Source organism: Amblyomma maculatum, chromosome 8 (genome assembly GCF_055883805.1).
Source record: "Amblyomma maculatum isolate TAMU_Amacu chromosome 8, ASM5588380v1, whole genome shotgun sequence".
Classification (NCBI taxonomy): Eukaryota; Metazoa; Arthropoda; class Arachnida; order Ixodida; family Ixodidae; genus Amblyomma; species Amblyomma maculatum.
The window spans coordinates 100,621,185-100,645,640 of record NC_139351.1 but is presented as its reverse complement, the minus strand read 5'-3'; the positions used below and the strand labels follow the sequence as shown (position 1 = coordinate 100,645,640).

The 24,456-nt window shown below is 44.6% G+C and overlaps 1 protein-coding gene and 1 non-coding gene across 7 annotated transcripts in view; both read left to right on the top strand.

The window, feature by feature from the left end:
• The window catches only part of LOC146181983 (dystrophin-like), a 30,822-nt gene extending 13,742 nt beyond the window's left edge, over nt 1-17,080 (top strand). For 4 of the 6 annotated variants that reach the window (XM_084576982.1, XM_084576985.1, XM_084576984.1 and 1 more), the window contains exons 12-18: nt 1,014-1,086; nt 2,836-2,921; nt 3,768-3,912; nt 4,432-4,633; nt 5,914-6,092; nt 11,239-11,422; nt 16,477-17,080. In XM_084576982.1, coding sequence (XP_084433108.1) covers nt 1,014-1,086; nt 2,836-2,921; nt 3,768-3,912; nt 4,432-4,633; nt 5,914-6,092; nt 11,239-11,422; nt 16,477-16,565 — 958 coding nt within the window. In that variant the 3' untranslated portion in view covers nt 16,566-17,080. Of the gene's footprint in view, nt 1-1,013; nt 1,087-2,835; nt 2,922-3,767; nt 3,913-4,431; nt 4,634-5,913; nt 6,093-11,238; nt 11,423-13,223; nt 13,285-16,476 lie in introns of all 6 variants that reach the window. The other 2 variants (XR_014700321.1, XM_084576986.1) reach the window with 2 other exon arrangements.
• A 2,766-nt stretch (nt 17,081-19,846) lies between these two features.
• Nucleotides 19,847-19,919, top strand: TRNAS-CGA (transfer RNA serine (anticodon CGA)). Its single transcript has one exon. It is a non-coding gene; the product is annotated as a tRNA-Ser (tRNA).
• Nucleotides 19,920-24,456: the final 4,537 nt, after the last annotated feature.

Below are 24,456 nucleotides of genomic sequence, written 5' to 3'. Positions count from 1 at the left end.
AGTCACCCTATCCTCTACGCGACATAAAACAGCTTGAGTCTGTTCAAGAAAAAGCAATCAGAATTATTTATCACTGTTATGACTACAACTTCTCGCCATCGACCCATGCCACCATGTTATCGCTTTCCTCCCTTGTTCACAGATGCATGCATGACCGCATCATTCTCTTCCACAAGATTGTGCATGGCACTTTATCTGTACGAGCACTAATTCAGTTCTCCAGTGCCACGCACGCGACGCAGTAGCCCGCTCAACTTAGTTTCATTAAGTTGATTCTTATAAATACTCTTTTTATCCGCGCACTATCAAAATACAGAATTCACTGAATGGTTCCTTTCGTGAATTGCCACATGGCGATTTTGCCAATCAACTACAAAACCATAGGTAATAGTGTTTTTTTTTTCAGCACTTTAACAGATTCCTTTACATCCAGTGTGTGACTGTGTTCTATTTATTTTACTTTCCTTTGCACATTTATTGCTACATTGTGATCGTTGCTTGCATATGTACCCACTCTTGTAATGTTTTGCAGAGTGAGACATTACATGTAAATAAAAAATAAAATAAAATATTATCTAGAGTTTTCATTTTTATTTGATCCCCAAGTTTGAAAAATTAGCCTCCTCGGTTTTATGGCTCGCATTCTTTCTTTTTCTGGTATGGTAACATGCATTTCAGTATGAAATGCTTATTTACAAAAATAGGTACACGCTGATAGGTGGCCCTTGCTAGATTTCTTCTGGTTCACTCTCATAATATTCACGTCTCTGTTTCCCCCCCCCCCCCCCCGAAAATAAGATTTCTTCGTTGTTTAACGACTCCTAAATTTCAATTTGTGCTTCACAGTGCGGTTTTTCTTTTTCCAGTGAGCTGCTCCATATGCGAATTTTACTGCTTCAAGAATTTCTACAAATCCTATTTCAGCATGTTGCACCCCTGTATTCAGGGTTCCTTTTACTGTGCGCGAATATGAGCCTGCTTTGAGTGTTTTGTTCAACCGCTCTTTCTTTCAGGCTCCCAGCACAAAGCCCAAAGGCATACCGTGTACCGCAGTCAGACGAAGTGGATTTTACCAAGTCGGCAGCTGTAAGTCACACTTCCTTTTTTTCTTTTCCTGTGTGGCTGCAGGTCTGCCACTCTTGTAATGCCTGCTTTTTCTGTGCTTTATTAGGACCAGCATGTTTCATTTATACTTGATTGTGTAACATTTATGAGTGGCAGAAAAGAGCCGTGGACAGAAGAGGGGCAATGTGGTGCATACCTGCACCAGGAGACTCCCAGTTTTTTAGCGAACGTTTTGATTATACAATCGCAGTTCTGCAGCTTCCGATAAACTGCTTTAGTCCACGTAAGAACAGTTTTTGCAAAACTGGCATCGCGGAACCTGCAATTGCATCGTAATCGCTAGCATCACCATCAGCGGCCACGCTAGCACCTTCGGCATCATCAGCTAAGCATCCGATCAACGCCAAGACAAGCCAGGTTCTGTGGTTTATTGCATTTCATGTTTGATGTGGCAGTTGCTTGAATGTATGCTTACAGTTAGCTGATCCACCCTTGTGCAGTATGCAGTCTAAACTTAGAATTCTCATGTGCTAAAGTCATGGCACTGTCAAAGCCCAAGAAAAGATTTTCGCAGGTGTTATTGCAATCTTATACTTCATGCTTTGTGACATTTAGAAAAGGTGAACATTTTGCATTGGGCACAATGTATGGATGTGATGTCGGTATGTCTCATGGCGGCAAAGGAGATTTGCAGCTGAAACTAGACACTGCCTGAAAGTTTGGTCAGGCAGCTCCCTCCCGTCTCCCTTTTTCCATCGGCATGAACAGCAATTATCTGCTGATTATGATCTCGCCAGGTTGACAGCTATGGTGCTGTCACTAACTGAAGTCGAAGCTTTGAAACAGAAATTAGGTCACATGTGAAACAGACGTTCCTTCATGCAGCATAACGTTTTTCTGCGGACCTTTCATTTTTTGTCTAGTCACTTTGAATACAGGTACGTTTTGGAATACTGGGTTGGTGTATTGGAGCTCATGCAGATTAGTGTGTGTGTGTGCGTGCGTACGTGTGCATGTGTGTGTGTGTGTGTCATTCCTGCCAACCCTCCCGACTTGCCCTGGAGACTTCCGGTTTTTGACCGAACTTTTCGATTCAACTGCTTTAAATATCCCAATACGTTGCCTCTGCCTGTGTCAGAACAGTTATTGCGAAACCTGTGCCGAGGAATCTGCACCCACATCGTAATCACAAGCATCACCACCATCATCGGCTATGCAACCGATCAAGGCCATATTGAGCCAAAGCCAGAGTAACTGGGGCCTGGCCGCATAAAAAGAAAAAAAGACTACAGTGCTGGTTTTACCTGGTGGTGGCGTGGTAGTCACTTCTTGTAGGTGGCAGTAAATTCGGTGGCAGCGGTGCTTCGTTGAGCCAGCCGCAGTAGAAGTAGATGCTTCGCCTTCACTCTCAGCTTAAGGACGGCCTCCCAGCATGCTTAGAGTTGAAGGGTCATTGTTGTGGCTTTGCCCAAATGTCACGCCATCTGATCTTCCTGCATCATGCTCGGTTGCATGATGTTTTTAATCTAAAGCACCCATCTTGGGCATCGCAATGTGGACAAAAAAAGGGAAAGCTGAGAATAGTGTAAATGCAGTGTTATGCAGCAGAAATTTGATATGCTAGAGCTGGAATGTTTGTCCAAATAAATGGGAAGCTTGAATTGATCAAGATAAAATAAGTGAGCTTTCATTGTATTATGCAGTAGGAAATATTATAACTTACAGCTTCACCAGTCCTGACAGTACTTTTTTTCTCTTCCCCCCGGTCAGAATAATGTTCACCTGGCACCATGCTTGGACACCCTCCACCAGCAGGAGTTGGAGAGCATCATTGAGCGACTGGAGCGAGAAAACAGGTTGGCCCTTTGTTTTGTCACCTATTGCTTACAAGTTTATTCCACATATTTTCCTAGCATATGTGATAAAGGCCCCTGACATGGGCTTTTTATTCTTTCTTGTCAAGTGCTGGCAATTAATTCTTCAAGCAAACATTTCTTGCGTGTCGTTTTTTTTTTTTTTTTTCTATACATCTGAAAAACCGCAGTCGTGGCCGAGTGGTTTGGGCGCCCGTCTCGGCTGCGGGAGGTGGTCAGTTCGAAACCCGCCGCCGGACACCCACCGGTAAAATTGGGTACAAGCGTCCCCCGGCCCGGCGCCCGGCTCTTTCAGGGGTGTGCGTTTGGGAGAGGCTCTGCTAACCCTGCTGTGCTCCTTCGGGGGCCTAGTTTCGAACAACCATGGTCTGCAAAGGCCAGCTGGTGTTTTGTTTGTCGTGTTCCGCCTTTGTAATATGTACCCTGTATCGCTCCTATCTTGGTCCTGACCGGACTGATACTATCACTAATAAATAAATAAATAAATAAATAAATAAATAAAAAGAAACAATTCGACTTTAAATTTGTTCTACCACATGCTGTCCATGGCTGATACCATATTTCGTGCATTTGCCTCTGTTATTGTATAAGAAGTGGGGCATTGAGCGCATATATTTCCGAGGTACATTAATAGAGATGCTATAGCAAATTTCCAGAGGTTCCTATCAATTAAGAGCACCCAGTGAGCTCCCATATGACCGTTCATCTAGGAGTGGTAATTCATTTTAACCTGTTATTTGCCCTTAAAGTCTCTCAGTGTTCTTATGGGGTGAACACCCTAGGTCCTATCCGTTCCCTTCTTGGCTCACTGGTTTTGTCTCTATGCAGGAACCTCGCCCGTGAAGTGGCCTCCAAGGAGCTGGGGACAGGGAGCCCCACGTCCGTGCCGTCGTCACCACTTCGGCAACGGTATCTCCATCAGCACTTGGTGCAGGTGGAAATGCAGCTGAAGCGTATGCGCAACCTTTTGCAGGTAGGCTCCATTTGGATGCCAGTGTAGTACAGTAGAATCTCGGTGGTGATAGCATAAATTTTATGGAATCGCAAAAAGATTCCTAATGTACCCAAATTCCTGTCATCAAAACTAACAAAAACGGTACGCAGAAGTATCAGAAAGGCATTCAGGTAGGTCTGCTTACGGCGGAAGAGATTTATTTATGGCCACGTGCCGCCGCCTTGAAGTGCTTACGGTGCATCCTGTGTAACTGGCGATTGCAAAGTCAGTAATGAGTAGGCAGTGCATGGCACTCAACGCTGCGTGGGAGAGTGTTCGAAACATCCTGAATCCTGCTCGTTGTACACAATGCACACTGGCCAGGGAATTTTACGAAGTCGGAATTCGTACCAGCAAGGTCTATATCACCGAGATTCTACTGTATATCTTCTGTTTAACCACCTACTGGACTCCAAATAGTCGAGCATGTTGTTCCGGAATAAATCTGCAAGCACTCGGTTCATTGGTCAGCACTGATTTGTCGCGTCCATTATGCAGGTGCTTGCAAGAGAGGAGACGGGAGTTGCGGACCCAGTGCTGTGCATCCCAAATGGAGGGGTGCCTGGCAACGGCGGCCACTCGTGCGTGGTGGCTTGTATCGGAAGCAACCCTGCTTGGCTGCAGAGCACACCAGCCAATGGCGGACGAGTTCCATGCAAGAGCATGGACCGCTTCCTGGAGATCCACAATGGGCTCAAAGGTAGTCATCCGGTCGGGCATTATAATAGAAGTGAAGGCTGACTTAGCCGCACAGTGGAGCTGATGTTTTTGGGATCCCATGAGGAATTATCTATGAGGAATTCACTATGCAGGGGTAGAACAAGGAACCCTAATGAGGCTCCCACGTCCACGTATAAGCTCTTTTGTGTGTACCCATTTCTGAAAAAGGAACAAATCTGAATGATCACTTCTGTTGTGTCTCACTTGGGTATTGATCTCAGTTTTGTATTTCTGGGCTGAAAATTGTGGCATTCAGGTCAAGCTACAGTAACCGTAGACGGAAATAAGCAAACAGCTGCAGATTGAATTTCTCTGGCTGTCTGGGTACTACCTTCTTGAGGTGTCTAGGTGAATTTGGACTGCGCAGCTTTCATGATTTATTTAAAAGACAGCTCTGAACCGAAGCTTCGCAGGTTACTATGAGCCAGCAGTCATGTTGCGCCCTGTCTGCCATGTCCTCTCTGAGAACACAAACAAAAAAAAAGAAAGAAAACGGCATACTGTTGAATTAGCCCTATTTCGTAGCCCATGAGAGATTCTTGTTCACTGTGGAATTATTGAAACCCGTGTGAGGTTCTCCATTGTTAAATTATTATGTGTGTAAACCCATTTCTTAGTAAAGAACAAGTTGCCAGTGCAGTTCACCCACTGTGGTGAAATGGAGGTGCTCTTGTCTGTACTGGCCATAACAGGCAAAGATAATTTCACTTTTGGTCACCAAAATGTGAATTTATACATGATATTACAGTTGTAGTCACTTCACCACTGTTGGGGAGGAGACTGGAAGCCTTTGCGTGATGTCTAAACATAATACATATGTCTTCAAGCCGTTTATTATATTGAGAAAGTAGCTTGAAACTTCCATCAGGACGGGAATCCAAGTTTTCCAGATTTGCAGTGCCATCTTGGTTTGTGCTTTTGCGAGTCATAGATATCTTAGAGTTTGGTATCTGCTTTAGTTATTGTTGGGTTTTTGCATTGAACAATGTGTCTGGTGTTCTGGAAGCAGTCCTCAATTCTCTTTTGAGCCTTTTCATGCTATCATATTTCTTCTCCATCTTCTTCTATGATAACATCACAAAGCTACGGTTCACACTTATTATCTCAGATGGCATCTTTTAAACAGCTTCTCTGCTAAATAAAAAAAGAAGTGTCAGGACGTGCTTATTAGTGTTGCAGTGAGAGTCAGGTCGTTAAAGTCATCAAGAGCAGTCTGTGAGCATGCGAATAGAATTGCCTCCAATGCACTCTCCCTGGCAGCCATGGAGGTCCCCTTGAATGCACCCACCCCGCCACCTCCGCCACCGACCCCGAGTGTTGTCTGGGAGCTGCGCAGAGACGTGGCAGCAAGTTCCTCCACTCTTCCAGAACCCCCCTCACCCATCACCTGTACTGCTCCTGCAGAGATCACCAGTGCATGTGGCAACAAGAACACACTGGTAAGCAGCTGTGGAATTTTACGCGGTTTTCCCTGTTTTGCACTGCAACTTTTGGCAGTGGTTTTCTCCTTTTCTTGTTTAGCTGCTCTCATTTTATTTGAAGGCAGGCATGCTGCCTGGCACAAGGTGCCATAGTCGGTTGAAGTACAGTGAAAGCCCACTGATTCGAATCTCAGTAATTTGAGTTTCTGGATACAGTAAAATCTCAGTGATGTGAATCCGGTTGATATGAATTTCGGGATGATACGAATTCGCGAAATTCCGCGGCCGCAGTGCATTGCATACAATGTGCAAAATTTCGGACATTCCGAACACTCTCCCACACCACTACAGATGATACAAACGTGCGAAATGCGACCGCAACCTTGAGCACTACGCACTGTCTGTACATCGTTGACTAAGCGATTGCCAGCCGCATTGTATGTAAGCATCACTAGCAGTTTAGGGGACGCGTGGTCCGCACCTTGCCGACATCGCAATTGTCCGACGGACTACATCGTGAAAAGCTTTCAGCAGTGCATGACCCACAAACCACAGACATCGCAACCGCAGCAGCTGGCGGTGGCTCACACAGTGGGCACGCATGGACCGCACGGCCCGCATGTCACCATCCCCTGTCGTGCTAGCATATGCGCCGCAAAAGGTTTGCAGCGGCACGTGGCCATGAGTGGTAGTCGGCGGCGCATGCGGTGGACACGTACAAGCCGCACACATCATAGACTCCGCGGCTGCTAGTTGCCTTGTACGCATCGCGAGCAGTCTGTGGCGCCACGCAGATGGCGTGTCGCCATCTCTCGTCGTGCTGTACGCTCCACGAGAAGTCCGCGGGCGCTCACCACTCTTGCTGTGTGCACTGCAAGTGGCGAGCTGTGACTGCGCGACCATAATAAACCTCTGGCGTAAACGGGTCTGCGCGACTGCCTTTTCAATGCATGCTTCTGCATACTTATTTTATTTCGTTTTGATGATACGAATGTTCGGATGATACAAATGTTTTTGCGACCCCATGAGATTCGTATCAGCGAGGTTCTACTGTAGTTAAAACTGTATTACAGTAAAATCTCATTATAACAAACTTCGCGGGATCGCCGAATTTAATTCGTTATTTTGTAATATCGTAGTACTGAAAAGCCTTTATTTTCGTGTCAGTGCTGTATCACAACAACGAAAATTATGTACCTTTGCAGCAGATTCACGTGTTGGTACGTAAATAATAAACAAAAACGTTGGGCACAGTTTGACTACAATTTATTCCTTGAAGAGGTCCGTTATTTTCTTCTGGCGAGTGGACGGCAATTGGTACAGGACAGACGCCTCCAAATCCTCGAACTTCTTGTGGACGTCATCGGGGACATCTCTGCAGGGCCTGAGGATTAATTGGCTCTTCTCTGAAATACTATACTGGAACATCCGAGCTTGAAACGATCTCTTCTTTTTTGTGTGTTGATCCTGTAGATCCTGTATCGGCATCGCCTTCATTGCTACTGCATTCTTCTTGTTCACGCGCTTGATTCACGATTTGTTTCTGGTGAGCTCTGTGGATGTAGCCACCGCGCTGACACTGTCAGCGAAATCTTCGAAAGTCACCGTGGTGTCCTTGGGGATCTTCTCGGTCAGCTCATTCCACAGTTCTGTGTCGAGCTTCTCAGTGTCGTCGCAGTCTTGTGGCGTAGATGAAGCTTTCAAAAGACCCGCCAGCAGTTGCTGATCTTGCTTGCCTTGACGCTCTACCATGACCCTGTAAACATTACGGCAGCTTGAGGGATCCTTTATGGGCAGCTTCAGTCAAATATTGATCAGGAGGCACTGCACAAGACGCTTCCGAAATTCAGCCTTCCACATCTGATGAGGTCCTAGTCCAAAGGTTGTAACAAAGAAGTACAATTCGGAGGCACAAATTCAAGTTGCACATTGCTCAACCTCATGTTCACTACATGTGCTGAGCAATTGCCAATGATGAGAAGTTTTCTATCTTTCTTTATTGTGTCGTCGAGCTGCAGCAGCCACTGTGTAATCAATTCCCACTTCATCCACATTTTCTTATTGGCTCGTTGGTCGCAAGGTAACAAGACATTTTGCAAGCAGCGTGGCTTTGCAGACTTGCCAAGAACTAGCGGCTTGAGTGTTCCCTTGCTCATGGAGTTTCAGCAGAACAGAACTGATATGCGCAGACGTAATTTTTTTTTTCATTTTTACACTTGTCGCCTTTAGCGTTCATTGTTTTATCAGCCAACAGCTGATAAAAGCGTGCCATTTCTTCGGCGTTGAAAACAGTCTGGAGAAAACGACTAGACGATTTCTTGAAAACACTCGTTCTGCCGTGCCGTTTCTTCAGCGTTGAAGACAGTCTGGAGAGAAAGACTAGATGATTTCTTGAAAACACTCGTTCCACCAGGCAACCACACTATCGGCATCTGCCGCCTTTTCTTCGCCACAAGCAGTCTGCTAAGTAATGCCATTCCTTTGCCGGAAGCGATATATGTAGCCATCTGGCACTTGTATCGAAGCCGGTGGTTCCTAAGGTAACTGCGAACTGTCGTGTTTTTTCTTAAGTACATGGGCCTGGCAAGGGCACATCGTGTTGTCTGGCCTCCTTGAACTATGCAAGAACAGTGTAGACATTCTGGTAGTTGCCAAGCTGCAGGTGTTCTCTTGAGGGAGCCAGCTGTGACTCACGGTGCAATTTTGTTATCTTGTCTCGATTCTTAAGCATTGTTGATTCTGTGATAATGAGCTCCCTGCAGAGGTCCATTTGCTTTTTTGCAGCGTTCAGCTGCGTCAGATAGTCCACTTTTTTTTTCAGGGAAAACTGGCGTCGCTTCTTTTTAACTTATTGACAGGAAAACTAACGCAATATACAATCGCAGTGCCGATAGCTTCGCACCTCCCGCCAATCACTATCAACTTGACGATATTAAGCCTACGACTGCTGCACAGTAAGCAACCATACGCGACGCCGCTTTGATGCTGATGTTGCTGGGCTGTATTCGTTGAAACGGCTTCCCAGCGCATTGCTGCTTCTGTGGATGATGATGATAGGTTTATGGTTCATGTATTTGGGGGCCGAAACTTCAACAAAACTTCGTAATTTTGGATTGTAGGATTAAATTACATTTGTTATTCTGAAATAAGTCTGTGATCTAAAATTTGTAGTACTGAAAGCTTTTTTACATTGAAAATATAGTCATTTTGCAGCAATTTAAAAAAAGTTTCCAAATCTGAAAATTTCGTTAATCTGATGTTCGTAGTAACGAGATTTTACTGTATTTCCAGCCAAGCTCCATAGCTGCTGTGTGTCAAAAGGCACGTTAATTCGAACAGGAGTCGGTTCGCCTATACAATAATTTTAATGACGCCGCCACGCCTGGGTGACCTGGCTCCCGGCACATGGTCATAGAAACGCCCCCATGACAGTGTGACATGGAGAGAAAATAAAGCCAAGTAAAGCCATAGAAGAATGGGTAAGGCTGAACTGGCGCCGTGACCAGTGAGGTGGCCAGGGGATTGCAGTGGCTTCCCACTCTTTTTTTTCCGCGTGGCCTCCGAGACTCCAAGTTTATCGATTTGACCCCCGTTAACTCAGAAATATGGATATCTTACTGGTCTCACAGTCAGGGCTGTCCCAGCTAGTGCTCATGTAAGGCGGTGGTTCTGGACCAGATAGGTAGCCGCATTGAGGTACTATTGACACGGTAAAAGGTCATCAAAATAGCACCCTTCAGACCTGAACTGCAGGCTGCTGAGCTGACTGCGGGCCTCTGACATGTCCGCGGTTGGCAGCCGCGATGAAAAACGGGTGGCCATGTCTTCGAGAAGAGGCCAACTACTTAGTTTATGTTTAGCTTTAAATTAGCTTTGCTCTGTTCACAACAGCCAGCAACGATGGCAGCTATTGGCCGCACATCAGCCAATCAACCGATCATGCCTGCATGGCATTTCAGATGCTCGGTAGTGACACTGCATGTTTTAGCGCTTACATTTGCGTCGTTTTTTTCCCGCTGCTCTGGATTTATGTGCTTGTGAGGTGTCGTTCTATGTATCGTGGAATGAAGCCTCCTCATATGCGACACTGGTGGCTTCTGAGGGGCCTCCACCACAGCTACCACATTGCACCGTGAAGGTTGCCAGTGGGGCCCTCACCGTTCAGTTCTTCTTTGACAGTTTCGACACTGTATGCGTAATAAAGCAGTGACGAAAATGCGAAAAATAGTCATTGTCGTGCTGTTCTTATCTAAAACGCGGGTGACCATTGTCCAGCCTTTCACCAACTAAATTTACCTGTAATGCAAGTGGCTCTTCCCAGTTTTTTGGAGGCCATTTTAGGGCTCAAGAAGTCAGTTCATGGGTTTTCCAATGGAAAAGGCCAGTGGTATGGTTTCTTTGTAACGCACAAGTTTTGCATAAACTGCCGAACTAGTAGTTGTAAGCTGTAGTATTTTAATATTAAGATTTGTATAATCAGCACCTTATCAATCAAATAATTTTGACTCGAGAGATCTAGAGAGAAAAAATACATAGGCGCTTGTACAGGTGGAAAAATTGGCCACCAGTTTGCTGTTTTTGTGAAATAATTCTTGCTGTTAATCTCCATGAGAAGCATCTTGTTTGTTATATGAAGCGTGGTAAATTTGCCTGAAAATAAGAAATTGGTGCTAGCGAGAGTGCCATAAGAAAAACAGTGCGAGTTTTCAGTGTGCACAATTGATGCCAGAACTCTCCACTGTGATATCTTTCATAACCATAACATTTATGCACACATAGCACAATTTCTAACCTGTCTCTGAACTGAGAGACATTTGGGGGGTAAAAGGAAAATCAAAAATGTATTATGCTTCAACTCACCTTCCCTTGCTGTTCGTTGAGTGGAAAAGCAATGCAGCGTAATACCTGCTGAAAAAAAAAGGCTAATCCATATTCCAACATTGCACTGTTATCGACAGTGTCGCCATCTCCCTGGCCTAGAGTCATCTGGTTGGTGGAAACACCAGAATCTGATCGCGATTGTTTCTTCTGCATCAGTAAAGAAAACTGAATGGAGGAGGCTAAAACTATAATTCCAGAAGGGTGTTTGTCGGGTGTTGCATATATATATTTCAGGCCACTGCTGATATGTGGTGACTATCGCCACTGTATGTCTAAATTGCAGGACTCTGCCAAGGAGTGCACTTTTGGCGACCTGACAGCACCGGTTCAGTCGACCTTCCTCGTTGACCCTGCCAGCTCTACGGGAAATGGCTGCTGCCCATCCGCTGTTTCAGGACTGCCCCTCGATGGCGAGCTGGAGAGCATCCTGCGGCAGCTTGACGACCTGCTCTCTGAGCCCAAGCAAGGTCAGTGGGTTCAGCTATTTAATGGCTCTGCACTGACATGGCCATGTAAATTGGCCTTAAGGGCAGGCAGGGTTCTTCAAGGGCTGAAGATCAGGGGGAAAAAAAAGCAAATTTTTGAAAGTGACATTTTGGAAGTTTACAGCCCATCTTCTACAGCCATCCACTCCACTTCGTAAAGTGTGAACGAGCTGAATAAATTCCATCTATGTCGTTTTTTTTTTTTTATCGTTTGACTGTTTTCTAGTTTACAAGAAGGGTATCTTCACCTCTATAGCCGATAATAAAAAACTGTAAAAGCCCACTAAATACGAGATCTTTTTTTTTTTTCTCAATTTTAGTTCATCATGTTTCTGCCTCATGTTATACCGTATTTATTCGAATCTAGGCCGGCCACGGTTCTAAGCCGAGACCCGAAAGGTAAAGTCTACAGGAAGAAAAAAAAAAATACTTACCTCAATTGTAGGCCGACCGAAAAAACAACTGCGAACAAGAAGTACAGCACGCAGACAACATTTATTTACATTATCCTGCTCAGTCGTCGTCATCGCTGACTTCCTTATCGTTAGGCTCCTTTCCCGTTCGGCGCAAGCAAAAATTTCATCACGCTGCTTCATCCAATGGCGAACATTCTCTTCATCCATGCCGAAGTTCCGCCGGCTTGATGATTTGACAATTCTTCTGCAGCGAGTATAACTTTCCGCTTGAAGGCGCCGCTATAGTGACACCGCCTGCTTGGTGCCATGCTGTCGGTGAAAAAAAACCGCACATATAAAAACTCCCGAAACGCACTCGGGGTACTACACGAGCACACGAGAAGACAAGGCCAAAATGGAAGACAAGGCCAAAATGGCAAAATGCTCATGTGTGCTTGTTTAGCCGGCGTCGGCTATGGCTTGTCTTTTGTTGGCGTTTTGTGGGGGGAGCCACCTGCATGCTACTTTCTTTTTCCTATTTTATGATTGTGAGACCCCGAAACAAAATCCTCGAATCAGCCGACCCCAGAGTTTTATATCTTGTTTTTAAAAAAAAAATTATCTCCTAGATTCGAAAAAATATAGTATCATTTCTTGCGAGTGCAATGTATACTTGTGTAGGATTTGCAAGGCCGTGTGGCTTTTATGGTTGTCCAGCGCACTTGGAGCGTCCCGAAAACCCTGCGATGGCTCTTATCTGCCTGTGGAGCTGTCATTGGAAGCAAAGGTGTAGCAAGGAGGAACAACATGGGAGATATTGCGTGCATCTGCTTCTGCATTATTATTGTAGTGGCTGCTTTAATCCCACGCTGTCTTGTCTATTAGAGTCTACAAGTTGAAGAACGAGCTGGAATGGGCATGGGTAGGGCTTGTAGTGCGAAGAAGGGGTAACTGATGGTCAAAAAGGGTAAAAAATTGGGTTCCAAGGCAAAGAAAGTGCAGCAGGGGCAGCAGAAAGTAATATGGACAGAGGAGGTTAAGAAGTTTGCAGGGGTCAGGTAGATGCAACAAGCACAGGACCGGGCTAATAGGAAGAATATGGGAGAGGCCTTCGCCCTGCAGTGGGTATAGTCTGGCTGACGATGATGATGATGCAGAAATACTAACATGTTGGGGTGTTACGTCGAAGTTATTATATTGCGTGGTTTTCTATGGAATCTGGAGCGAGACTCTTTGTGAAATACTTAGTACCCGGGAACGTAACAGCACTGTTCTACTGTACTTGTCTACAGGAAGTTTTGTTGTGCAAACGAGGTTACATTGTTTCGTCTAATAGTAGACTTTTAGCTGACATCTTTTTTTCTTTTATCCTCACCCTGTCTCTACAGCTACACGCTGAATGGGTCTCGAATAAACAATGACCAAAATGCGAATCTCGGTTAATCGTAAGTAAACATCAGTGCTCAAGGGTTTGCACTGCTAGATGTTATAGCAGGGCTTTTGCATCTTTGGCATGTTGGGCTAATGTTCAAAGTCTGTTAAAGTAGTTGAAATTTTAGGACATTTTGTTTACCTAAGTTGCATGCGTAACAAATTAGTTGATTTCATGGTAGCTTATAGCACTTGCAATTTGGATGCGTAGCATTTGTTGTTTAGGCCCATCAGAGAGGATGGTAAGCATCAGTTATCAGGATGTGTCTACATTGCATGCTGTAGGCATAGTAACTTGCCTGGGCTCCTCTTCTTGAAAGGTAGCTTGCAGCGAGTTGAGATTTTTCTTAAATTTAGTGAAATCTGCATGTGCCCTTCTTCTTGGCATCTGTCAAAAGAGACAGAATGTTTATCTCTTGCTGGCATGTGCAATTGCTTTTTCTGTCTCAATCACACCTGTGTACTTTGGCCTTCAATAGTTTGGAATGTTGTAGTTACTGCCTGTGCATGGCATGAAAAGGGGGGCACAGGCATGTTCTTGCTCGCTTGCTTTTGGCTCTTTGTTGGTTGTGCTTCATGAAATCTAGCTGTGGATAGTTTTGTGAGACCTCCTTTCTTCACCTCAGTTTCTCCTCATTTCTCTATTTTGCCCTAACTCTTTCGTTACCACGCCTATTCAAATCAAGCACTGGTGATTGATGCTTTACATGGCCAATTTTGACATGTTGGAATCATTTCTCGTGCACCTAGTGCCATCCAATGACTAGTCTAGGCACTGCACTTGTAGAACCAATTTAAGTTTCCCCCTTCTGGCAACATTCTGATTTCTGATGGACCTTTTTGGTAACTAATATGCATCTGTAGTTGCGGAAAGGGGCATGGCCGTCGTGCTTGAGAAAAAAAACCTGCTCTCGTGCTAATGCAGCATTACCATCAAATTTTTGTGATTAAAAGACTTCCAGCAAGTCAAATATCGAATTATATTGTCGGCTTTATCTGATGGTGTTTAGCGGGGATAATTACCCAAAAATGGCACCAGCTATTTATTCACTAGTGAGTTTTGACTGAGTCCGGGTGGTATTATTCCTTAAAAATGCATTTCTGAAGGTCCGCCGCATGTCCAACATCTATACCTGGCCTTTATAGCCAGTTTGCAGCAACGATAATCAGTTGAGGCCGCCGCAACAGGACAGCGTCAGCGTCAAGAAAGGCGAGGTTGGGTGCTGCCTATGTGTCTCGCAGTGGCGGTGGCGTTTAATGCAGGCAGTGGCACGTAATGCAGGCAGTGCTGCGTAACGTAGGCGGAACCATGATCGCTTTATAATAGTGCCCGCAGTATGTCGCGCAGGTTCACGAAATCCATGTTATTCATCAGGTCCTGAAAGGTTGGATGCATTTGCCACTGGACCTGCTCTACTTTTTCCACGTTGGTGACAAGCCCTCCAGTACGATCGATCATAGTATTCTGCTGTGACATATATGAACTATTTAGATTCTCGGCAGGGTGCTGAGTGCATTCGGCCAGCTCCACCTTCAATTTTTCCCTTTAGTCGATGGCCGCGAACTCGTCTTTGAAGTCTTCGGCGAACGAAGCCCAGTCAGAGTGGCCGCCGATAAACTACCACCATTATTTCACTAAGTCCTCCAACGCCACCGGGACAAGTTGAAGCCGACACTCATTCGGGATGCCTCCCATATCTCAGTACTCGACAAATCGATCCAGGAATGTTTGCAAGGGTTGACTGTCTTCATATCCAATTAATTTCGGCAATGGCCCTGGGTCCTCCCTCATCGTCAGAGCCTGCGACGCACTGTTAGGCTTAACCTCATTGGCCTGCCTCACTGCCGTACTGATGTTAGTAGAGAAGAGAATCCCGCGCACTTGAGCTGCCAGTTTGCTCACACTCAAGTGGCGTGCAGGTGCAGACATAAGTAAATGGAGCACCATTTCTTGTTCCAATTGCAATCACAACCTCTATCGGACATAAAAAAAAATATTATTTTTCCAATGAAAACGCACTGGCGTCTTCTACCAGCCTGCACATCCTGCAATTACCGGTTTGAATTAGGCAAGGCAGGAAAAATGTTTGAAAGAAATGGCATGCTCCGTTTACTTTGTCTGCACCAGTATCTGTTGTCATAGTGGCCAAAAATCGTTGCACCAGGTCGTCGGGACCATGGCGAAGCTTTCATCAGTCATCTTAGTTCTGTCGGATGAGCCCCCACTTGTCAGGAGATGATGTATTCTGTGGGGGTTTTCAATGGGGCTCGGGCTCTGCTCTTAGAGCCATACGCCTCACAGCTAGCTCTGACCACATCCGTGAACGAAGCACCGAGGCACAGCCAGTGGGCCAAGCTGTTTATTGGGAGTGCCCAAATTTTCACATCCTCGGTCATAGCAGCACCCACGCGCTTCGGCGTTGCGGCGTCGTCTCCCTCTCTCTGGATGCAGATGCTGTCCGCCGAGATGAGAGGGGAGAGGGAGGAGGGGCCACTCGGCATGCTACGCCAGTTCTCTCATCCCCCGCCCTCTCCGCCACAGCTCCGGGGGAAGGAGGCTAGCAGGGGAAAGATGAGGGCTCCCCGTGAAAGAGAGAGCGAGGATGGTCACCGCGTCGTGCGGGCGAGGGGAATGTTAAATCCTGACAATTCGCACGCACACAGCCCTCACGCTGGAGTCCCCACTTAGTCCTCCACAGCTTGCGCACCGAACGCAACACGCACAGAGCTCACACTCAAGCCCACCATGACCACACCAAAGTGGATCACACTCACGCTCTCCAGCCACCCCTCTGCGTCACTTATAGCTTCACCTGGCCCTTGCAACCTTATGGTTCTCTCTCATTAAAACTATTTCAGAAAAAGAAGAGAACGTTTATAGTCTCCATTGGCTTTGGTTTTTGTTTGTCACTTTTTTTTTTCTTTATAGACTCTGTAAAGATTGTTGAGCACCATAACAAGAGTTTCAAGCCATCTTGGTCTCTTCACAAGAATGAGATCCAGCTTGGACGTCTGCTTGAGTCAGTGCATTAGTTCCTTTTTTAGAGCATCGCATTAGGCTGTGTATCACCACATTTGTCTACACAATCTGGGTCTTCACCCCGAGTTTCTGCCTCATTACCTTACTGAACTAGTCTGGCAGTGATGGCTACTCATGGAGTTGGCGTTTGCGGGAGTAGCGATGACTGTTTATGAACTCTCTTATTGCAGGTTACAACTCTATGGTGGTGAAGAACCACGTCATGGAGACCGTCAACCAAGTTCAGCAAGTCATGGACAGGATGAAGCAGACCTGCTGAAGAAAGGGAATCAAGGCTTGTTTTGCCTTCCAATTTTCTTTTTCTCTTCTCTCTGTCTCACATCACTATAGACAGAGGTTCCTTTTGAATATGCTCTGTTCATCTGTACAGTTGTAGTCCTACGAACAACTGTGCACCCAGTTTTTCTCTACGTTTGCTCTACCTTTGCAAATGGAAAGGCTGACTTTGTTCATGGGTAAATTCAATCTTCGAGTAGGAAAAAGGAGAGTGACGACATTCCCGCCACTCACTGCGGCTTCCAGTGTGCAGGACATCTCTGTACAAAGGTTTCTGTAGTTTTCTGCAAGGTCGCTATGTTTGGGTTGAGTTTATGCGTGTCTCTTTGCCAAGTCGTGCCAACTGGAGTGTAGCTCCTGTTCTTTTTTCGCCAGTACTAGTAGATCGTGCCTTCTGCTTGCCTTGGTCAGTGAACGGCCCAACAGAAAAATACTAGAGATGGGAATGCAAACAAGGGGTCTTGGAAATGCATGTGCCTTGCGTGTGCTTTCAGGAGCGACACATCACCATACATACTTCAGGGTAAAGGCTTGCCTGGCATGCCAAGGTGAAAATTGCTCCATTCTAAGTGTCTCTGCCACCTAGTGTAGAAAGCCGTTGCCTTGCTTCTGTAATCAGTGCCTGGTGTATTTAGTCAATTATGTTTATAGCTTTGCCTCGCTTTTGAGTTTTTTTTTACCATGTCAATGTATATTGATGGGCTCTGTACAAGGTGGTCAGGTGCTTTTTCTTCTATATCGGCATCTTGTGAGAGCTGTGTGCAACTCTTTGTCGCAAGACGTAGAGTCATGGAAAAGATGGGCAAGCGTATCTTTACAAATTTGACATGTGTCAATGCAGCGAATTGTCTGTCGAGTGAGTTAATTACTGCAGATCACTGTAGCATACTTTGAATAGGTTGAGAGGGAGGGGGCTTTAAAGGTGTGTTTGTCGCCATTGATGCATTTTGGGCAGCTTTTCCTTTTTTTTTAACTCTTGGTTTCCTTCGTTCTTTCCTAGTCCTTGTTTTATTTGGATGAGGGCCTGAATGGCATGGGTTGCACAGAAATCATTCTTGTTTAGATGCGGCATCTTAGTGTAGGCTAGCATTTTTGCACTTCATGGTTTCTGGGCTGTTGTATCGTTGTTTCTTCTTTGTTTTTGTTAGGAGACTTCACTTTTTTGTGTCTGTGCATTTGCATGGTGCGTACCTGCCATTGGTATGTCCTTTATCTGTCTCTGTGCATTGCTGTTAATGCAGTGGACTTTAGCATTACCACCAGGAGCTGGTGTTTTTATTCCTCTAAGTGCATTGTTATCATGACTGATTTCTTTTGAGCAACTCTTGAGGAGGCGTTTTTGCCAACTCTATTATGATTTCACACTTTTTGAAATGGATTTAGCTTGAATCACTGGAAGATATTTACATCCAGACTATTTATGGGTCTTTCCGCTTCAGGTGTAGAAACTGGTGCAGTCTAATCAAAATGTGTGATTGTGATCTTCGTGCCTTATACAACTTTCCTGTCTTCAGGTTGTGTGCGGCAGAATGTTAATTTTGTTTTCCTATTTTTTCACCTTAACAGCTCACATGCCTTCGCATTTTTCTACCAAACCCGTGGATTTGATTCCTATCCGTAACGATTGCATTTTGATGGAGGCCAAACACAAAAGGGCAGTTTAATTTTGGCTCCCGTTTAAATACTTCAAGTTGTGCAAATTTACTCAAAGTCCTCCATTATACATTGTGCCTATAACCAGCCTAGCTGCAGTACATAAAAATCTGCTAATCAAAATTTTTCTTTTCTCATGGCAAGCATTATCACCCTTTGTCCGTCCATGGTAGAGTTAGAGCAATTTTCACTTGCATTTTGTATGCAAATAGTTGACTCTCAGTTGACTATATCAAGGTTCATCAAATGAACTTTTTCTCATTGCGAATTACAGGTGCCGTCCTGTGCACTCTCACTATGTGTGGGATCTCTAACTGTTAAAGCGCCTGCAACAGAGCGCTGATATTGTTTCTTTGTTTGGGTTTCTTGAATATATATATATATATATATGCAGATCAATTAAGGGGAAATGAGGGTGCTCGTTATAATATATGAAGGAAAGAAGCCAACAGTCGGCGAGGCCAAGGAAAGCGTAGGGGATGGTACTTTATGTGCTTTTTTTTTTTTTTAAATGTTTACTTGGATAATCACAGAAATTAGTAATGTAATCTGTTTGGGGGAAAGATAATTAAACACAAAGTAGAAGAAAAAACAACGTGCCGATGGTGGGAACCGAACCCACGACCTCCGAATATCGCGTCCGGTGCTCTACCAACTGAGCTGCATCGGCCGCTGTCCCCCCTGCTACTTGCTTGGGTATTTATGTTGTCTGTATACGAACCTTGAGAGTGTTCACCAGCGCCACCCTCAGCCAAAGCGGCGGACGTGGAACGTCCTTTGTTACCGCCAGCGTCACGTAGAACGTGATCAAGAGCGAGGGCGAAAGCTGTGCTAGAACCCTCTTACGCTACCTATGGCTTCAAGACTGCCAAAACCGAGACCCCCGTAAGCTACAAGCAGATCAATTAAGGGGAAATGAGGGTGCTCGTTATAATATATGAAGGAAAGAAGCCAACAGTCGGCGAGGCCAAGGAAAGCGTAGGGGATGGTACTTTATGAGTTTTTTTTTTAATGTTTACTTGGATAATCACAGAAATTAGTAATGTAATCTGTTTGGGGGAAAGATAATTAAACACAAAGTAGAAGAAAAAACAACGTGCCGATGGTGGGAACCGAACCCACGACCTCCGAATATCGCGGGTTCGGTTCGGGTCGGGTCGTGGGTTCGGTTCCCACCATCGGCACGTTGTTTTTTCTTCTACTTTGTGTTTAATTATCTTTCCCCCAAACAGATTACATTACTAATTTCTGTGATTATCCAAGTAAACATTAAAAAAAAAACTCATAAAGTACCATCCCCTACGCTTTCCTTGGCCTCGCCGACTGTTGGCTTCTTTCCTTCATATATTATAACGAGCACCCTCATTTCCCCTTAATTGATCTGCTTGTAGCTTACGGGGGTCTCGGTTTTGGCAGTCTTGAAGCCATAGGTAGCGTAAGAGGGTTCTAGCACAGCTTTCGCCCTCGCTCTTGATCACGTTCTACGTGACGCTGGCGGTAACAAAGGACGTTCCACGTCCGCCGCTTTGGCTGAGGGTGGCGCTGGTGAACACTCTCAAGGTTCGTATACAGACAACATAAATACCCAAGCAAGTAACAGGGGGGACAGCGGCCGATGTAGCTCAGTTGGTAGAGCACCGGACGCGATATTCGGAGGTCGTGGGTTCGGTTCCCACCATCGGCACGTTGTTTTTTCTTCTTTGTGTTTAATTATCTTTCCCCCAAACAGATTACATTACTAATTTCTGTGATTATCCAAGTAAACATTAAAAAAAAAACACATAAAGTACCATCTTCTACGCTTTCCTTGGCCTCGCCGACTGTTGGCTTCTTTCCTTCATATATATATATATATATATATATATATATATTCTTTTTCATGCTCTCAGTCTCGGAGGTCCAATGCAACCTTAAGTGCAGTTACGAATTGCTAGCGCATCTTTTTCTGATGCATCTCTCCTTGTTGTCACAGTAGGTAGATCTCCAGGAAATTCAGTCTTGCAGTGTGAAAGCTGAAAAACTGATGTATAGTACATCCTGCCTACATTGTGATTTTTTTCTTTTCCATTCTTGCAGAACAGTGCATCCTATAGCCATTGACCCTTCTTTTCTTGCTTGTTGACAAGTAGAGCTAGTTTCCCACGGTTTTCTAGGTGAACTGAACAAAGCTGCGGGTGGCGCTCTTCCCTTTTTTTTTTCTTTAACGTGGTGGCAGCAATGTATGGCATTTGATAAGAGGTGCCTCAGTGGCCTACATCAGTATTGGGCTTTCTGAATAGTATACGTTTACATTTTTCTCGTTGACCAGGTCTTTGCGACTTATTTATTTGCTTAAGGAAGGCATTTTATTTCTTTTATATTTTTATTCCAGAAAAATTTATGCTAGTTTTATAGGTCTGTTACTGCACTGTCTGCAATTCACGCTACAGGAAATCAACATTTTGGGAAATCTTACGTGAGCGGAGTTTCTCTGATTCTGACGCTGACGATAATGACGAGTGTAGGCATTGCATGTTTTGCTAATGCGTTTGTTTGTAAATAAATGTGGTACCACCTTACAGTGCTAGGAATTGCAGATACAATGTGCCAGCCCTGAGTGATGTGTGCTAAGCTGATGCCGTTAGTAGCACTCTGGGTAGCCAGGTGCCGAAAAAGGCAGCTTGTTTACAAACCTTTCATGTTACTTCCAAGATCAGTCGGATGCATTAGAAAGCTGCTTCATTCCTTGTTACTTTGTGACACCACTGACCCTTCATTGCATATTTAGGTCCATGAGTTGTTTGCTGTCAAGATTTTTTTTTTGTGTGTGTGTTTTCCTTGTTCCTTGGCCAAGAAGAAAATTTGACCAGTTCAGCTGGCCGTTTATTGCTACCAAATAAGGGTATATCCATCGCAAGCAAGCCCAGCTATCAGCGGCAGTCCGTCATATATTTGATGTGACACTTGGCAGTAGTACTACAGAGTTTCGCAGTTGTTCTTAGTGTTATGTACTTTTTGCAATGTCGTTATGCGCCATATGTCATGTGTATATTGCAACATTTTTTTACTGCGAACCTTGGAACACTTGAAGCACTGGAAAATTGACCTGCAGTTTATCGTGTCATAGAAAGGTTGTTGAGCATGTGTACTGTTTGCTTTTCTGCAGCAGAGGATTTTTCATGCATTTACCTGAAAGCACTCTGGCATTGGGCTGTGCCAGGCTGTCCCAAGCCTGGAACTGCGTCGTCTCCTCGCGTTGTGCTGCTGTGTTATGGCATTTTTGTTGTTCCTTCACCCATCCCTTGTTGTTACTGTTAAACCAGCCATCATTTATTTGTCTAGAAAGTTTTGCAGCTCTGGGGACAGAAATTCAAGGCATCATAAAAGCCAGTGGAATTATGATCTGTGCTTGCTCTTAAGCCTCGAGGTTTAAATGATTTGCCTTCCCAAGAATAACTGCGGGGCTCCTTGGCACTCGAAAGTGAAATGATCACTGTTAAGTCAAATTTTTTTACCAATTTATTTTTGTTGTTGTTATTATTGCTTTACTACAGGCTGGTTTACAAGTCTGCTGTTCACATGAATTACGCCTATTATTAGTGCTGGCATGCACATGCACCTGTGCTAGTAAAGGCACTGCCCATGATCTTGAGATAGTAGCTCAATGTCTATAGTGGCTCAATGTCACTGACTTTATATTTTTTATAATATACTAAAGCTGTAATCAAATATTTGTATCAGGGTGCTTATTTTTATGCTTACTCAGTATACTTGTGGAATTGGGCCTCTAGCAGTGGACTACATTAAGAATTGGCACCTGTATCTGTGGTGGACCGAAATGCTTGAGGTTGTGTTAGGGTGGGCTTACATGCTCAGTGCCACATAGCATCTGGGAGAGGGAGTTAGTTTGACTCTGAATTCACCTTCAGTGATTTGTTGTGAGTAATGCTAACAGCAAATTACCACTGATTATCTCTCTTGTTTGCTGTACACAATAGATCCCGAAGGGTGACGAAGAAATAAGACATCATAAACAATGGGACTTGCATGTATACTTTTTTTTTTCTGTAGCTGAATGCCATCATAAGTAGAAATCAGTGATGTGCAGTAATTTTTAGTTGTCAGCGACTCCTTGCAGTGCAATTCAGGTCAGATTGCAATGTGGCACACACGTGACAAAGACAGCGTCATGCTAAGAGTACCTTTACCTTTCAGTCAGATTGGCACAGCAAGCTGCAAATACAGTACAAAAATAGGTTGCTCGCTAAGTTAAAGCCTTGCTGCTGTTACATGCTTAGAGGCTTGTGTGCCAGCACTGATGAAGGTCCTCATATTTAATGTACCCTGTCGTAAGAGTCTATAATATTGCTTTTACATTTTTATCATCCCTCATGTCAGCAGCCAATCCAGTAGACTCCTATCTGGTATTAGTATGACTGAAAGAAGGTAGCCAACACACTTTATGTGTGTGTGTGTCCAATCCTTCCTTTTGGTTTGTACAGTCCGCAACATGTTATAATGGCACGATTCTTGTTGGCTTAATTTCTCTGTTTACTGATGCCATTTTTGTTGCCTCATAGCTCCAAGTTCTAAGCTCTTTTTTTCTTTTTTTTTTTTCTGGTCTTGCAGTGGTGAACTTGCATTGTACATTTTATGTAAGTATGAGCTACATACATCCATTGTATTCTGAAAGGTGTTTTTTGTACTTTTCGGTTAGTTGGGTAATTTAAAAGCTGGTTCTATGTTATTGACAAATCTTTTCATTATTCATGTAGGTAAGTGGTGTACTTAATAACGAAAGATGGATGGTTTGTGATTTATTTTTAATATTATAGCTGGAGTGTGTTTAATGTACCATTGGCCCTACTTTTTTTTATATATTGTAACATAATATATTCAATGGATGTATGCTGAGCCATGTCAGTGGTTTGAGATAGCTTGTATTGTGTCTTGGGGGTGTAAGGATAGATGAAGCGGAACTATATTTCACCAGAGCGTTGTGCGCCATTCAGCAGGTTGTTTTGTTCATGAATAAAAACCTTGTGCACAATGTGGAAGCAGAATTTTGGTTGTGTCTTTCTTATGCCTGCATAACAGTCTATGGACACTGCATCATCCTGAGGCCTAGCGATGGCAGGCAATCATACAGGAGCATACCCTCAACTGCCTAACTTCTGAAGTCTTAATTGCTGCAGGATATCTTTTATATACCCATTTTGTTATAGGGACAATGACTAGCCTATCCAGCTATTTTTCTCTGTAAATATTGATTGCCTAAAATATACTGGGTGTGCTAACGTTTGCCTGGAAGGAGAAAACCCACTATGTTATGGTCATAGAAATGGAATTTTAAGATTGGCATGCCGCCCATAAATTAGTCAAATTCTCAGAGCTGCTCGAGTTTGCTGTAAGCCTTTCTAGGCTCATGGTGAAAATCTCGCGTCTGCGAAATTTGTCCTTGAGATGTTGGTTGGTTGGTTGGTTGGTGGGTGGGGTTTAACGTCCCTAAGCAACTCGGGCTGTGTCACCGTGAGATGTGTCACCGAGTCTGCGAGTGACAGATATTGCACCTTTCCTTTCCTGTAAACAATTGTAGAATGCCGGTGAACTTTGATACGTTCAACGGAACGCTGGTTGTGTTCGACGAGGGGCACGCGATGAACCGCAGCAGCAACGCTCAGCCTTTCGCATTTCTCCAGTGCAGATTCTGCTGCACAGTGCTCTCGGAACTTTTTCAAACACTGTAGCATTGCGAATGCATGTCTACCTTCTTCCAGTTGCACTGGTTGTAAAACCGGGGGCTCCTACTGGCTCGTGCACGGTTCACGCACAACAGGCTCAGTGACAGATGTGTGCCCGCTTTCTTGCACACACTTGCCACTTCACAGGCACAGCTGGCACTTATAAAACCTGACCGCCCCTTCATCTTCCATTTTCTGTTTCTCCAGAGGGCTGCACATCTGAAAAAGGCAGCCAGGTCGGCTGTGCAACTCTGCTATCCGCCAGTCTTTGCACACAAGTTCACTATGAAACTGAAGCGCGCTACTGCTTAGTGATTCAAGCTGCAGTGCTACGAAATTTCGATAACGCCGAAGATGCACACATGCACGGATTTTTAACTGCGCCAGCTGTACAACAATTTGGGAGAATATTGAAGTCGAGGCTAGTTTGATTCATTACTCTATTAGTTGAGCGGTGGATCGGGACAAAAAAAAATTGGCTGTGGTTTGACCAATGGCTAC